The sequence below is a fragment of the Erpetoichthys calabaricus genome, chromosome 8 (genome assembly GCF_900747795.2).
Source record: "Erpetoichthys calabaricus chromosome 8, fErpCal1.3, whole genome shotgun sequence".
NCBI lineage: Eukaryota > Metazoa > Chordata > Cladistia > Polypteriformes > Polypteridae > Erpetoichthys > Erpetoichthys calabaricus.
The window spans coordinates 81,894,406-81,908,295 of record NC_041401.2 but is presented as its reverse complement, the minus strand read 5'-3'; the positions used below and the strand labels follow the sequence as shown (position 1 = coordinate 81,908,295).

Below are 13,890 nucleotides of genomic sequence, written 5' to 3'. Positions count from 1 at the left end.
CTTCTCAAAGAGAATTCATTTAACCAAAGCTAGTTATTGATGTGTATCCACCCAGCACTAACAAAAAGGAAGGTAAATAACTATTAAAAAGTTAGGGAGGCTCTACCAGATAAACACAGAATACAAGGGTAAATCAAAAAATTATGGCAATATGAAAATTACACAGTAACTGCAACAGATATAAGCTGACGCAACACAAGATGTTCATGATGATTAATACGTAGTTTGAACACATTCAGAGCAGCGCTCTACCACTCATCTAGTTTTAGCAAAGGTCAAAGAAACATAGACATTACACTGCAGGGCTGCACCATTGTTGATCAACACATTATAGTGAGGTTTCTTTGGGCAGAAAGAGTGAAACCTGCTGAAATTCACTGAAGGATGTTGGTTTGTGCAGATCAGTAAGCTCTTTGGATACCGAACTTGCACAAACTTTATGGTACCCCAAGTCATCCTGTACTATGGGATTTGCAGATCCAAACCTGTTATCCAAATGTACTGCAACAGCGGACAATGTAATCTGTTGGTCTTCTCTGATGAAGGCATTAGCCATTTCCATGTGGGCTTGTGTGTGCGAGGTTGATGATCGACCTGATTGAGCTTCATCATTTACACTTGTTCTTCCCACTTTAAACCTTTCAATCCATTCATAAACGTTTTGTTGACTCATGCTGTTTTCACTTCTGTATTGAATTAACAACCTTCCTTGAATTTCAGCAGGTTTCACTTCCTCTGCCCAAAGAAAACTCACTATGGCATGTTGTTCAACAATCGTGTAATCCCACACAAGAGTGTTCAAGTTCATTTGACCTTGGCTTCAACTAGACAAATGGCAGAATGCTGTACTATGGGTGTCTGAACTTACTCATAAGCCATTTAGAATGTGTTATATTGCTGTTACCTGATAATTTTCAAATTGCCTTTACTGTTTGATTTACCCTCATATTAAAAGGCCTTCTGCTCACCGACAAGGCCAGCATTATCCAAGTATAAACACACTTAGACAGTGGTATGCAACTGGGGAAATCAACACACTACATAGCGACCCTCTGCCACAAATACTGCAAATCCATGCAGATGTGAAAACTACATGAGAGGATAATAATGCCACAAAATTCCTAACTTGTTGCTTCTGTACAATTACATGTTAAGCAGCTGTTACAAGTTATAACAATGAACTTATGGATAACAGCAAACAACTATTCGAGCTGAAGATTTTATTTACAAGCCTATGTTTGAGTTCCATGACATTATGAACATCTGCTCTTCCTAGAAAACTGACTATTTAATCAATAAGAACATAAATGTTAATTAAAGAATGTAGGCAGGTACCAACAGGTTCAATGCATGGAAAATATTTTTTATGCACAACAGTGTCACAGAGTGTATCAGGAATAGGACACAATTCGAAACACATCCAGCTAATCATAGTCTTATGGCGTGAAACACAGTGTTGATTACTGAGGTTCATGAATGCTGACATTATTTGTAAAGAATAAAAAAAGAGTCAATTAACAGTTGGGCACAAATATGGTGGAAAAACAGGCATATCAGAAGGTAAAAGTCACTGTACCCGGTCATGGATGGCGCATGGAGGCTGATGACCTTTCTCACTAATGTCGACAAAAACAAGGTGGTGTAACCGCAGTAGTAAAGTAAAACAAACACTGAAGGACTAGGAAATCATTGATGGCGTGTAATGAGCTGAGGTCATGTAGCACACAATGGGTCCCTTGAAATGAGTTGAGCAAGTCTGAGTAGTGCACACACAGGAAGCATGAGCTTTTGAAAAGAAGAACCCGCCTCTCCCCCTCATGTCGTGGTCTAAAGCATCATCTTCAGAGGAAAAGCTGGATCCTGTGTGAATGAGCTTCTTGTTTGTGCAATACTCCGATTCTCATGTAGTATTTATTTAATAATATTTTAACAAAAAATGTGTGTGTTTTACACATTGTAAGCACAATACTAGGTGATTGACATGTGCATTATGCAACACAAGTAAATAAAAATGTTATTATAAACATGATAATTTTGTTTATTGTTGTTCAGTACTGGCCCCACTGGGACCCCATTGAAGCTTATTGTATGATAAACTTTGTAATGTCTGTTCTCAATGAAAACATGATTTTTCTTGGCCAACTCTAAAAACAGCAAGGGGGTAAGTAACTGGATAAAATATATATACTAGGGTGTTCCCCCCTGCTCGCTTCGCTTGCCAACCAGGGCCTGTGCTACGCACCAGCCACTTTGCGTCTCTGGCGCTCGCATTGTGAAGAGGGGGCTGAACGCACCCCAAGAAGACGCGGTTGCTCCTCCAAAACCTCCTCTTAAACAGTGATACAATGGGAAACAAACACGCTTTTTTTTTTTTTACTTCCTCTTTGGTCGATCAGCTGCTGGCTTGCTGCTGCTGCTGCCGTGCTGCGTGATCTGCATTTTGCTTGGCGCTTCGAAAATGTAAAAGCCTGTACAGCAGCTGTCCTACTCTTTGTCTTTTATTTCCAGCCCCGGGCGTGGTTAAATCTTTTGGCACAAAGTCTCGTCTCATGGGACGTGCGTTCAAGATATTTTTTAGTTTACAATTTAAAAATGGAATAAGAATCTGAAAATCTAACAACATAATAATAATAATAATAATAATAATTCTTTGCATTTATATAGCGCATTTCTCACTACTCAAGGCGCTCAGCAATTGCAGGTTAAGGGCCTTGCTGAAGGGCCCAAAAGAGCAGAGTCCCTTTTGGCATTTACGGGATTCGAACCGGCAACCTTCCGATTGCCAGTGCATATCCCTAGCCTCAGAGCCACCACTCCATCCTATTAAATCACATTAAAGTTCAATACACTCTGAAAATAATGATAAAAAACATATATATGTAGGTTTTAAAATAAGCCTTAAAAAATGCTCTTGAGTTAAACTAACCTCACCAGCATCAAGCTACAGTAGTTTAGCAGGTTAATTTGCTACTACATAAAGAATTAAGCTGTTTCAGTTCTATCAAGTGAATTTAATGCAAAGGACAAAATTCTTCTGAAAACTAACTGATTGAATAAAGCCAGATTGGGTAAAGCCTATCCACTTGATATCATCTGGTCCGGTTACTATCAATTGGATTTAGTATCAGCACCTAACAACACAGGAAACACACATATCCTGTTTTATAAATTGCTAATGTTATTGGTGCAAAAACACGAAGCATTGACTAAATGAGTAGAGACATACTGTATATAATCAAAGCCAGTTGTAATCTTATTTACATTCTGAATGATAATTGTTCATTCACAATAAAAAAAATGGAGAATGCTGGGCACACAAACTCAAACAGAACCTATCTTAATGCATGTTGGATTATATTTTTAAGCAGAGAAATGAGAAAAAGATGTAGAAGTTTGAAAAATGTCACAAGACACTAAACAGGTACCTTTCCTTTCTTAATCTAATTCAAGTATGTCAGAGGCAGAATCTATTAAAATACTTAAAACAAATAAAGTCTCTGAAGTATTCTGTGAGCTTACTTGTTATTTATATTGTATGGAAGCTCTGTTTTGAAGTTTGAGTGGAGTATGAAACACTAAGGACATTGTTAATTAAAAATGTAATAAAATACCATCAGGACAGTTTAACAGCCTTAATACATTTTCATTTACAGACAGATCAATATTCCATGCCTGATTCATTATGAATTGCATAACATTTAAGATTTCAGTCTGGTTTCTATTTTGACAAAATAACATTTTCAAAACTACTTTATACAATTCAGGTTTGCTGGGGACAAAAATCCATTCCAGCAACAATGCGTGCTTGCAAGGGTTCATACTCTCTCCAGGCCAATATGCAATCAGTAAATGACATAACAGATATGTTGCTCTATATTTGAAGGACTCTGTTCTTCTTAAATATATATATTTCTTAGGTAAGCGTGCGTTATTTTTCTATTTTCTATTATTTATTCTTATCTAAATTTAATTTGTTTTTCTTTGCATGTAATTACTTCTTTGACATGCTGTAAAACACTTTGAGCTAAACCCTTTTTCTGAAAATGTGCTATAGAAATAAATGTTACTGTGTTTAGAATGTGGAAGGTAAACTAGAGAAAACGGTAGAAACCCAACACAAACACTGAGGTTATGACAAAATAAACGTTTCAGCTTTCCTTATTCAAGAATATTAGACTTACCTCCAGCTCACTACAAGGAGGAGCAGACAGAGAGAGAGAGAAAGAGACAGAGAGTGAAAGAAAAGAGAGAATATTACTGATCCCAAGGGAAAAATGCACTGATATAGCAGAAATACACAAAAAATATTAATCTTAATAATTTTAATACATCAGAAATGAACAGCCTACAGCAGTATACAGTTGTATGAGTTTCCAATATTCCTGACTTAGTTTCCTCATTCTGTAGTCTCAGCTTTACCGTCTGAATAACATAAACCTAGTGCACAAAACCTGACCTTTCAAAACAGACATTGAATATTTTAAATTGAGCTTTAAAGTGAAATGTAACTAACTGAGACATATTCCTGCATCTGTTGTCTTACAGATATTTTTACCTTATGTACAAAGACAAGTTCTCTTTTTGATTTATTCAGCAAAAACTATGTGGTTTTAAATACCACTTGTCTCATTTTCAGATTGGTCAAGAAATACTTGTATTATTTTAGGCATTCAGCACTTTCAAGTTTTCAGCTTATTTTCCATTTATCAAAATGTTTTTGTCATTGGTCTGTATTTTCTATTTACAATTTTAAAGAAGTAAATACACTACACAAACAGCAGCTGCATTTCAACAACAAAAAAAAAGACTTACAACAACTGAGTAATAGTGAGCACTTCCTACACGGAGCAGGACTCGTGGGCCAGGGTCCCTCAACGTCCAGTGATGAGGGATGGAAGCCTCTCTCTCATACCAAACCCAGCCAATGAAGTCTCTCAGCTGCACATCTTGAGTGATGTCATTGAAACTTGCTGGCACAGGCATATCAATCACAGGACCACTCTTTTGAAAAAGATGAGACAATATCATGTTTTCTATTACTCTATGATGGATCTAGAATAGTGATAATAACAATGAGCTGAACACTTAAATCTATGAGGTGCATTCATTTCAAAATATGTACTATTAGGAAAAACACACAACATACAGCAGCTGTTGGGCTTAGGTTCTTTATTATTGTTACATAAAATTATAAGTATGGTTTGATAACTGATTACTTTTTTATGGACATATTTACATATTATATTAACATACTCTTAAAATATAAAGTTTTACATCAGTTTTACCAATATTCCTTTTTATTAAAATATACCATCCATTTTAAAGACCAATCCAGATCCTCAAAATTCTCAAAGGCATTGATAAAGCAGACCCATCAGAATTCTTCCAACTTAACAGTGAATCATGCAGTTGTGAACACCAGTGGAAATTAAGAAGAAGTGCATTTAGCACTGAAGCCAAGAAAGACTTATTTATGGAAATCTGGAATAAACTATCGAGTTATATATAGTAGCTGAGGTAGATACCTTAACAACCTTACTGCTCCTTGGGTTTGACTTCTGGCCTGGGCACTGTCTGCATGTTCTCCCTTTGCCTATATATGGGACACTTTTCTTTTTTAACCGTTCCAGGGTTGACTCTTAAGTTAAACAAGATTCTATAAGGGTAAACCCCAGTCCCCATGATCCCCATAACTCAACTGAGTAACTTGGAGGATGGATGTGAAAGTTGTTTCTGTAGGACATTTTATGTTAATGTTCAAGTTAGACATTGAGATCCAATTAAGGAAAACACGATTCTTCAAAAAATACAGCCTAGCCAAGTTTAAATGATGGCCTGTTCAGTCACTTCAAAACCTGTTCTGTTCACACAGCTAATCAAAAATGAAACCCAAACAAGCGATCAACTGACAGGGTACCTGGATGGCACTGTAGTACCAGTATAAAGGGCTAGGTGTGAAGTAAAGCTGTATCTTCTCACAGATCAGCTATACAGGTGACTGATGTGTTATTTCTCCAAGCAGAATTCTACTATTGTGGAAGAACAGACTGCATTTCTACTTGTATAATACAAAGCCTACAGGCCTGGCTGCCTTTAGTTAATGTCATGCGGACATAAGTTACAATAAGTTTGCTATGTATTATGGGATTGTAAAAAAGTAAATGTTTCGCTGGAAATCTGCAAAAATTGATTAAAACATTTGGTCAAGTTTAGGTTATGCGGTACAAAATTAAGTTCCTTAAATAGATTGACTATTTTCTGAAAATCAGTGGATTTTGGGCTGTAGGGGATTTTGAAGATTTTTTTCCTCTTTTGTTTACTTTCCCTACTCATTTATAAAAAGGTCATATCTTTGATGATCAGCTCAAAAAACTATCGAATGCTTGATTGATCTTCTCCAAAAAAGTTGTTATATTGACCAACCTACTATTGACTTTGGCTCTTTAAGAAATGTGAATTGCCTCCAAACTACCAAGCTTACAGGATGATCTGATATTCCAGGCAAATTACAGAAGGATTTAATAAGGCGTATGAAATTGTACATTACAAACCAAGAAATGTTGAGATCACATCTGGAGTTCTGTGACCAACCTGATTACTGCAGTAGGAAAATATAAATTAAAAGAGAAAATGCAGACATGGAATCTCTAGAAGATTTGCAAAGAACAATTAAAAACATCCTCAGGCTAAGAGCAAATTCTATTAATAACATGCAAGTAGGAATGCAACACATCAAAGCCAACTCTTAAAGTAGATTAAGCTTTGGTTAAGAATACACCATCCATATGGAAATTCCTTGTTTATTCCACTGCAATAAATGAAGAGCTGCTGTACATCTATTGTTGGAAACACAAGCTATAGATAGATAGAAGTTTATTTGTCCCTTGGGGAAATTTGGCTTTTTACATAAGCTTAATAATAAAAATGTAGTTCTATTTTGACAAATAATAAACCCCTCTTAAACATACACCAGAATGAATACAACAGAATAAAAAAAAAACAACTTCTTACTTGGCTAAAGATAAGGGAGCAGTGAGGCTTTATAAAGATGTATTGCTGTTGGTACGAGAGGTAACAATTTAATTAATTAAATGGCTGTGTAGTGTTACCTGTGGTACTGAAACTTTGCAGCTGTTGAAAGTGGCATATGGTGAGGAAGCTATGAAAACATCAAGTATCTTTGAGAGGCATAAGATGTTCAAGGATGTGTGAGAAGATGTAAACAGCGATGCTAAAAGTGGATCCTCCATCATGACAATTACCCAAGCTGTGATGCGCATCAGTGGTGGCAACTTCCTGGCTAAGAAATCAATTATCAAATTGGATCATCCACCCTATTCACCTGACTTGTGATTACCCCTTGTGATTTCCAGCTCTCCCCCAAAATAAAAACTGCCATCCATCCATCCATTTTCCAACCCGCTGAATCCAAACACAGGGTCACGGGGGTCTGCTGGAGCCAATCCCAGCCAACACAGGGCACAAGGCAGGAAGCAATCCCGGGCAGGGTGCCAACCCACCACAGAAAACTGCCATAAAATGAGTAATGTTTTCAAACATTTCTGCCATCCAGTGTAATGTGACAAATAAGCTTAAAGGTATTCCAGAAGTTCCAGGTATGTTTCCAGCAATGGTAATGTCTGATAAAATTCATATCTGCAGAAGGAGATTGCTTTGGCGGTGCCTGTAGCCCCTAGTGCACAGATACACACACATTTTTTCTGCAGGTTCACTCCAGGTATTAATTTATCACACCTCAAATAGCACCAGTAACACTTCTGAATAATTCACTGGCTGCAAGTACTCAAAGCTCGTGTGTCAGAACTGATCTCTTGAATAGGACATCATGTCCAGATTTCAAAAATTCTCAAAGGTATTGAAAGAGCTGATCAAGTAGTTAAGATATGGTCAATCACTTACTTGAGGAAACTGGTGAAAATTAAAGGGAAGTGCAACATTCAAGGCAGAAAAACAGGAAATGCAAACATGTCTTAAGCTTTAAATTGAGCACTGCGCCTTGCAACTTAAATGGCAACCATTTTCGCTCCCTTGATGAAATACTGGGACAACTTTGATTTGTTACAAGATAAAAATTACTGCCATTAGTTGAATGTGTTGGGTTTATGCATAATTTATTGTAATACGATTAACTAAACCTAATACAAAGCAGATTGGGCAAGGATGTTACCAGCTAACCAAACAAACCTAAAAGGCCTCTCATCTGCGAGACTGCTTAGCTAGTTAACTTAAGTGCTGGACCATCAGCCACTTAAACTTTTGTAGAGTGCTGTTTGGATGAGCTTTAAGAACACAGACAGTAAGACAAGCAAGTGATCGCCCCATGGCCTCACTCATCTGGGGTAAAAGTAACCAGCAACCCTCCCCCTCAGCGTTCCATTTCATGGCAACACACCACCGCTTTATTTATCCTACATCCCCTACTACTGACAAGACGCGCGCGCACCTCTTCCAGTCGTCGTTTATACCACTGTTCTTCAAAGCCCCTCTTCCGATTTGGAGAGAAATCCGCCCGAAACTTCCAAACACCGCTCAACTCCTTCAGCTCTCTTGTGGGGGTCTCTCGGGGGGTCAGCATACCCCCTTTTAAAGCCACACAAGCACTGCACGCCAGGCAGAATGACAAGATGAAGCTTGGACGTCCCGCCGTCATGTTTGCCTGAAACGGTGGTTCGAATCACATGACCGGTCACGTGAGTTCCATTCGCCAGTTTCCGCCACTACAGTGCTCAGATCCGGTGTCAGCTGTCGCACATTGGCTGTTGGTCGGAGGTTTTGTGTTCATTTAATTTCAAAACTTTACATGTTTGTATCGTCATGTACGCTGTAGGCCTACAGTGAAATTCTTACTTGCAAGTGGTAATCCACTTGAAGCACGTTGCCCTTTCCGACGCCGTGATTACAGTGCATGCTTTTATTACTTTTTGATTAATTAGTCAGCAGTTAGACTTATAATGTGTGCATCTTGTACTACACATTATAATTTACCACACAATCTGGTGGTTTTCCTTTAAGCTACATTCTTATTTGTGGATACCGTTTAAACATATTTCAACCAAAATTGGAGCTAACCTACACAAATACAGTAAAATACCATTTTATGCAAAATGGGTCTTTAGTGTGGCGATTTTTGACTTGTGGACTTGGACTGATAGATAATTGAGAAACTCTTCTCGGACCACGGAGGTAAAACCTTACTAACTCTGTATCATTATTTGACCAACCAGTGTCTGAATCAGAAATCCGTAAGTGCCGATACCCTCTTTTTAAATCTGATTTCTTAGCAGAGTGGGTATTCTACTGTCCAGATTTAATTACATTAGATCGGTGGCGTGGGCCTCCCTGGAGCTTCGAGCGTCCTCATTTAATGTGATTTCGTTCGGATAGCGGGCTCGATTTTCACGGACCGGCGGTTGGTAAATTTCATCCCAGGCCGCTTTACATGCCGAGAATAGAACTGTTTCTCTTTATGTCCTGATTAGAATAAACTATTTTTAATTTGAGCATAAAATACAGTCACACAGAGGCACAGTTTTAAGACGGCAACTCCAACTGAAAAAGTGTTTGTTGTAAATGAACAGACATTAAATTAAAATTCTGCAACATGGTATTATTACAGTTCTTAAAAACTTACGTTAGATGGCAGCAGAGTCCAAATTTTTTGATAAGTCGTTACTTTCTGCTATTAAAAGAGGCCATTCTATCTCCGTTTACCATTAGCAAGGTTCCATTCGTCCTTTATATAAATATATATAATCCGTTTCAGGATGACATTCTCGGTTTGAACTTTAGCAACATCAAATGCGAGGGAGGAGCCAGCACTGGTTAGGACACCATTACATCGCTGGGCCGCCTTCTACACTGAGCTAATGACCCCAACACGCTTGTTTATAGCATATGGAAAGAAGACCCAAAGAACACCTCTGTAACTTCCAGACCGGTAGTGATGGGGCTGGGATGTGAACCTAGTCTCTTAGAGCTGTAAGGCAACAATGCTAACCACTGCAGCACTATGCTGTACCCATTGTAGAATTTAGTATAATTAACATGTAGTGTAAACTTAGTTATAATTATTTTAAAAGGTTTCTTCAAAATTTTTTAAAAGCTTTATTTTGGGTGGTGTATATTAGGATTAAACTGGTTTGTGAACCAGAGATATGAAAAGGGCATGGAAAAGAAGTACACATTTTATACATGATTGACTTTTCGTGTGTAGTATTGTCCCAATTTTGAGGAGACATGCAAGCATGAATTTGATTGTACAATGTGCACATGGCAGTAAGTCTGAACAAGCAGCAGCTTCATCACCTTCACTTCAAAACAGGTAGTCCACCTGAAGCTAAGCAGTTTTGGGCCTTGCCGGTACTTGGATAGGAGACCAAGCTGGAAAGTTTGGGTTGTTGCTGGAAGAGATGTTAGTGAGGCCTTCAGGTCTCTGGATGCCAGTGCCCCAGTACAGTGACTGGGAGACTGTGCTGTAAAAACTGGCGCCGTCCTTCAGATGGAATGTAAAATTGAAGTTCTGATTCTCTATGGTCAGAAAAGATCCCTGTGCATCTTTCAAAAAGAGTAGTGTGTACCCTGATGTCCTGGCTAAATTGCCCACCACAGCCTAGTCATTCTGCCCCCTAATTGTCCCCTGCCTGTTAGTGGCCTTCTATCTCTCTCAGCCCTTCACCACCTAATAGTTAATGTGTGGTGAGCATACTGGAACAATGATGGCCACTTTAACATCATTCAGATGGATGCTGCACATTGTTGGTATTTGAAGTGGTTCCCCACTATGTAAAGTCCTTTGAGTAGGTTAGAAAAGTATTATATACATGTAATTATTAACTTGGACATATATACACAGTGTGTAGTAACTATGAAAGTTTTTCCACATTCCATTTTTCTGTGATTCAGTGTGAAATGTTAATGTCATGTCATGCCATTTTCTAACCTGCTTAATCCAGACCAGACTCGCATCTGGAGACTGTCCCAGCTAGCATTTATGTCTTCAATTATTTGCTTATAATAATACATAGAATGCTACTGTGTTGAAATGAACAGTGCTATTTAAATTTTTTCATGTAATTTCTGGAATAAAAAAACAAATCAAAATAGCTGTGTTAACAAGTATTCTCTTGAACCATTGACACAAGCTTCTTTGCTTGTAATTAAAGCTGTGAATCTTTTCAGATAATTCTCTATCTGCGTTCTGCATTTGGACACTGCAGTGTCTGCTCATTCATCTTTTCAAAATTGCTCAGGCTTCCTAATCTTGGATGGAAATCATTGCTGAAATTGCAGCAGGTTTTAATCCAGAATTTCCCAATACTATGCTTTGCCACATCTACTTTACTTTTTTCACCATAGTCAGATACGTAAGCACAGGCAGCAATTTACTGGCTCTAACCAGGTGAGAATGATCTAGAATGATAAGAGTGCGACGCCATTGATAACTGCCTCTCCCTCTTTTCCCCTAGAATGGAGTAGGAAGACTCAGAGGAACACTGACATCACTTCTGCTGTACTCCTGCAAGTGATTAGTCCTCCCACTATCCAAGTTCTAGTCCTGTTATTTGAAAAGCCCAATGACCATTCTTATCAGTACCTGCTTCTGAGCAGGACAGACCCTCTTGAGAGGTAGCATGTGATTTTTGGCTTAAAAGTCCTCTTTATGCAGTGGACTATCAGTTTTATCTGAATTCTTGATTTTACAGTAAATGGGGCATCCACCCTGGTGGAAGTATGACCACAGCTCTCTACTCTTAAACCATGTCAGTCATTATTTCCAACCCGCTATATCCTAACACAGGGTCACGGGGGTCTGCTGGAGTGCAAGGCAGGAACAAATCCCGGGCAAGGCACCAGCCCACCGCAGGACACACACACACACACCCCCACCAAGCACACACTAGGGACAATTTGCACCTAACCTGCATGTCTTTGGACTGTGGACCTGGAGGAAACCCATGCAGACATGGGGAGAACAGGGAGGACCTGGGAAGCGAACCCAGGTCTCTTTACTGCTAGGCAGCAGCGCTAGCACTGCGCCACCCTGCTGCCCCTTAAACCATGTAAACCATTTCTTTATATTGGGTAGATTCCCCATAATTTTCATGCCCTTTGCTATATCCACTGCCTTATCTTAAACTTATATCTTGGTGACCACAGGAAAATCATTTTCAGCACAGTAACGACCGGTTTTTTGCAAGTGCTTAATGAAGAAAGTGTTTGCATCCTTGGAGCTGTTACAGAAATATGGCTGTAAGTTGTGTTTACAGTTTTCATGGTATACACATTCACAAACATAAGAACTAGGATGATTGTCCCAAAGGTTTCTCATGCCTTTAGTACCTAGCAAAAGAGTCCAACACAATTACTTACAGAATTCAATGAGGGGATCAGGAGAACTCAAATACAGGTACACATCACAGAAAACAAAGTCTTGATTGGGCCTGATTATGCAGGTCTGTTGTCCATGCCTGTCAGACTGAGTTATTCACCTTTCCTTTCCTACCTTTGCATTACCCCCAAAACTCTGTCTCTAACCTCTCCTCCTCCATGCCTTCTGAATTCCAGCTCAGGGCAGCACTTAATCTTCATCCTAACGGTGCTTCTGGACAAAAACTTTGACTGTCTTCCATCTTGTCCTATTCAACTCCAGAGCCTGTAGCTCACAATGACATGTAGGAGTTGTTTGTGAAAGTACAGATCTTAGAATCTCCTGTTCTATTTTACCATTTTTTTACTTAAAACTAGGAACCTGGTACACGTATTTTGTTTTCCTTGCAATTTATATGAGGTTTTTGGATTCATCCCTGGAGTTTTTTTGCTTGGTTACCTCCTAGTCCAGGTGGCTCACTAGGGAAAATCTCAATGAAGATCAACTAACATTGCAGTCACTGCTTGCATTATGTGTCAAAATGCAGATGAGACACCTGGACTGAAAATGTAATTGTTTTGTACTCTGTTTTTAAATGCCCCTTTTAAATGTTTGGATTTGAAGTGTTTGTAGTGCAATACTTGCTTTTTCTATAAAACAGAGTTATAAAAGTGCAAAGCTGCCACCGAAATAGTAGCACCTTTAAAAAATGTTTAACATGACTTGAAAACTTTGATCCATGACAGAGTGCAGAACATGGTCAAATATTAAAGAACATAAAAGAAGATGGCACCCTGTGTGGCACAGAGCAGTTCCAAGAGCCACTAAAACTGAAACGAGTGTGGAAAACCAGCAAAAAGAAGAAGAATTAGCAGCACTGTCATTACATTAATACCCTCTATGTGGGTAAAAGCACCAGTATCAGTCTCAGTGCTCAGCAAGGCTTGATGTAATCACTATGCAAGGACTCTTTCTTCAGTCATTGTGTTTGTGTTAAAACAACTGCTGGAATTGGACCACCAGCCTCATCCTGCTTCCTGGAAGCTCCAAGTGTTAGCAGCATTACAGGGTCAGGTGATCGCCTTCACTACACTATTGGCACGCAGACTTATTTTGCTAAACTGGAAGAATTCTAACTCACCTCTTTTAAGTCAGTGGGCAATTGATGTGTTATTTGAAATTGGAAAAAATCAAATTCTCACTTAGAGGATCTGTGCAGAACTTTTTCAAAACCTGGCAGGATCTAATCAATAATATTTTAGAATAAGCTCTTAAAGCACTGAGGAAGCAGATTCTCTTCCCATTTCTTTTTCTTCTCCATTTATCTTTATCCGCCTATTAAACTCATCAATTTATTTATTTTTACTAGCTTTAAGTTTTACTCTGTTGGCCATGCTCTCTTTCTCAGGGGTGGGGGTTGATTTGTTTTCAATCCTATTTTTTGTAAAAATTGATCTATTTGTATGGAATGATTACAATAAAATCAATAATAAAAAAAATGT

General features: G+C 38.5%; 1 protein-coding gene across 1 annotated transcript in view; it reads right to left on the bottom strand.

Moving 5' to 3' along the window:
• The window catches only part of gusb (glucuronidase, beta), a 31,229-nt gene extending 22,517 nt beyond the window's left edge, over positions 1 to 8,712 (bottom strand). Inside the window, exons 1-2 of the mRNA XM_028806985.2 lie at positions 8,465 to 8,712; positions 4,813 to 5,001 (exon numbers count right to left, since the gene is read on the bottom strand). Of these exons, the coding sequence (XP_028662818.1) occupies positions 4,813 to 5,001; positions 8,465 to 8,671 (396 nt within the window). The 5' untranslated portion in view covers positions 8,672 to 8,712. The remainder of the gene's footprint in view (positions 1 to 4,812; positions 5,002 to 8,464) is intronic.
• Between the last annotated feature and the right edge of the window lie 5,178 nt (positions 8,713 to 13,890).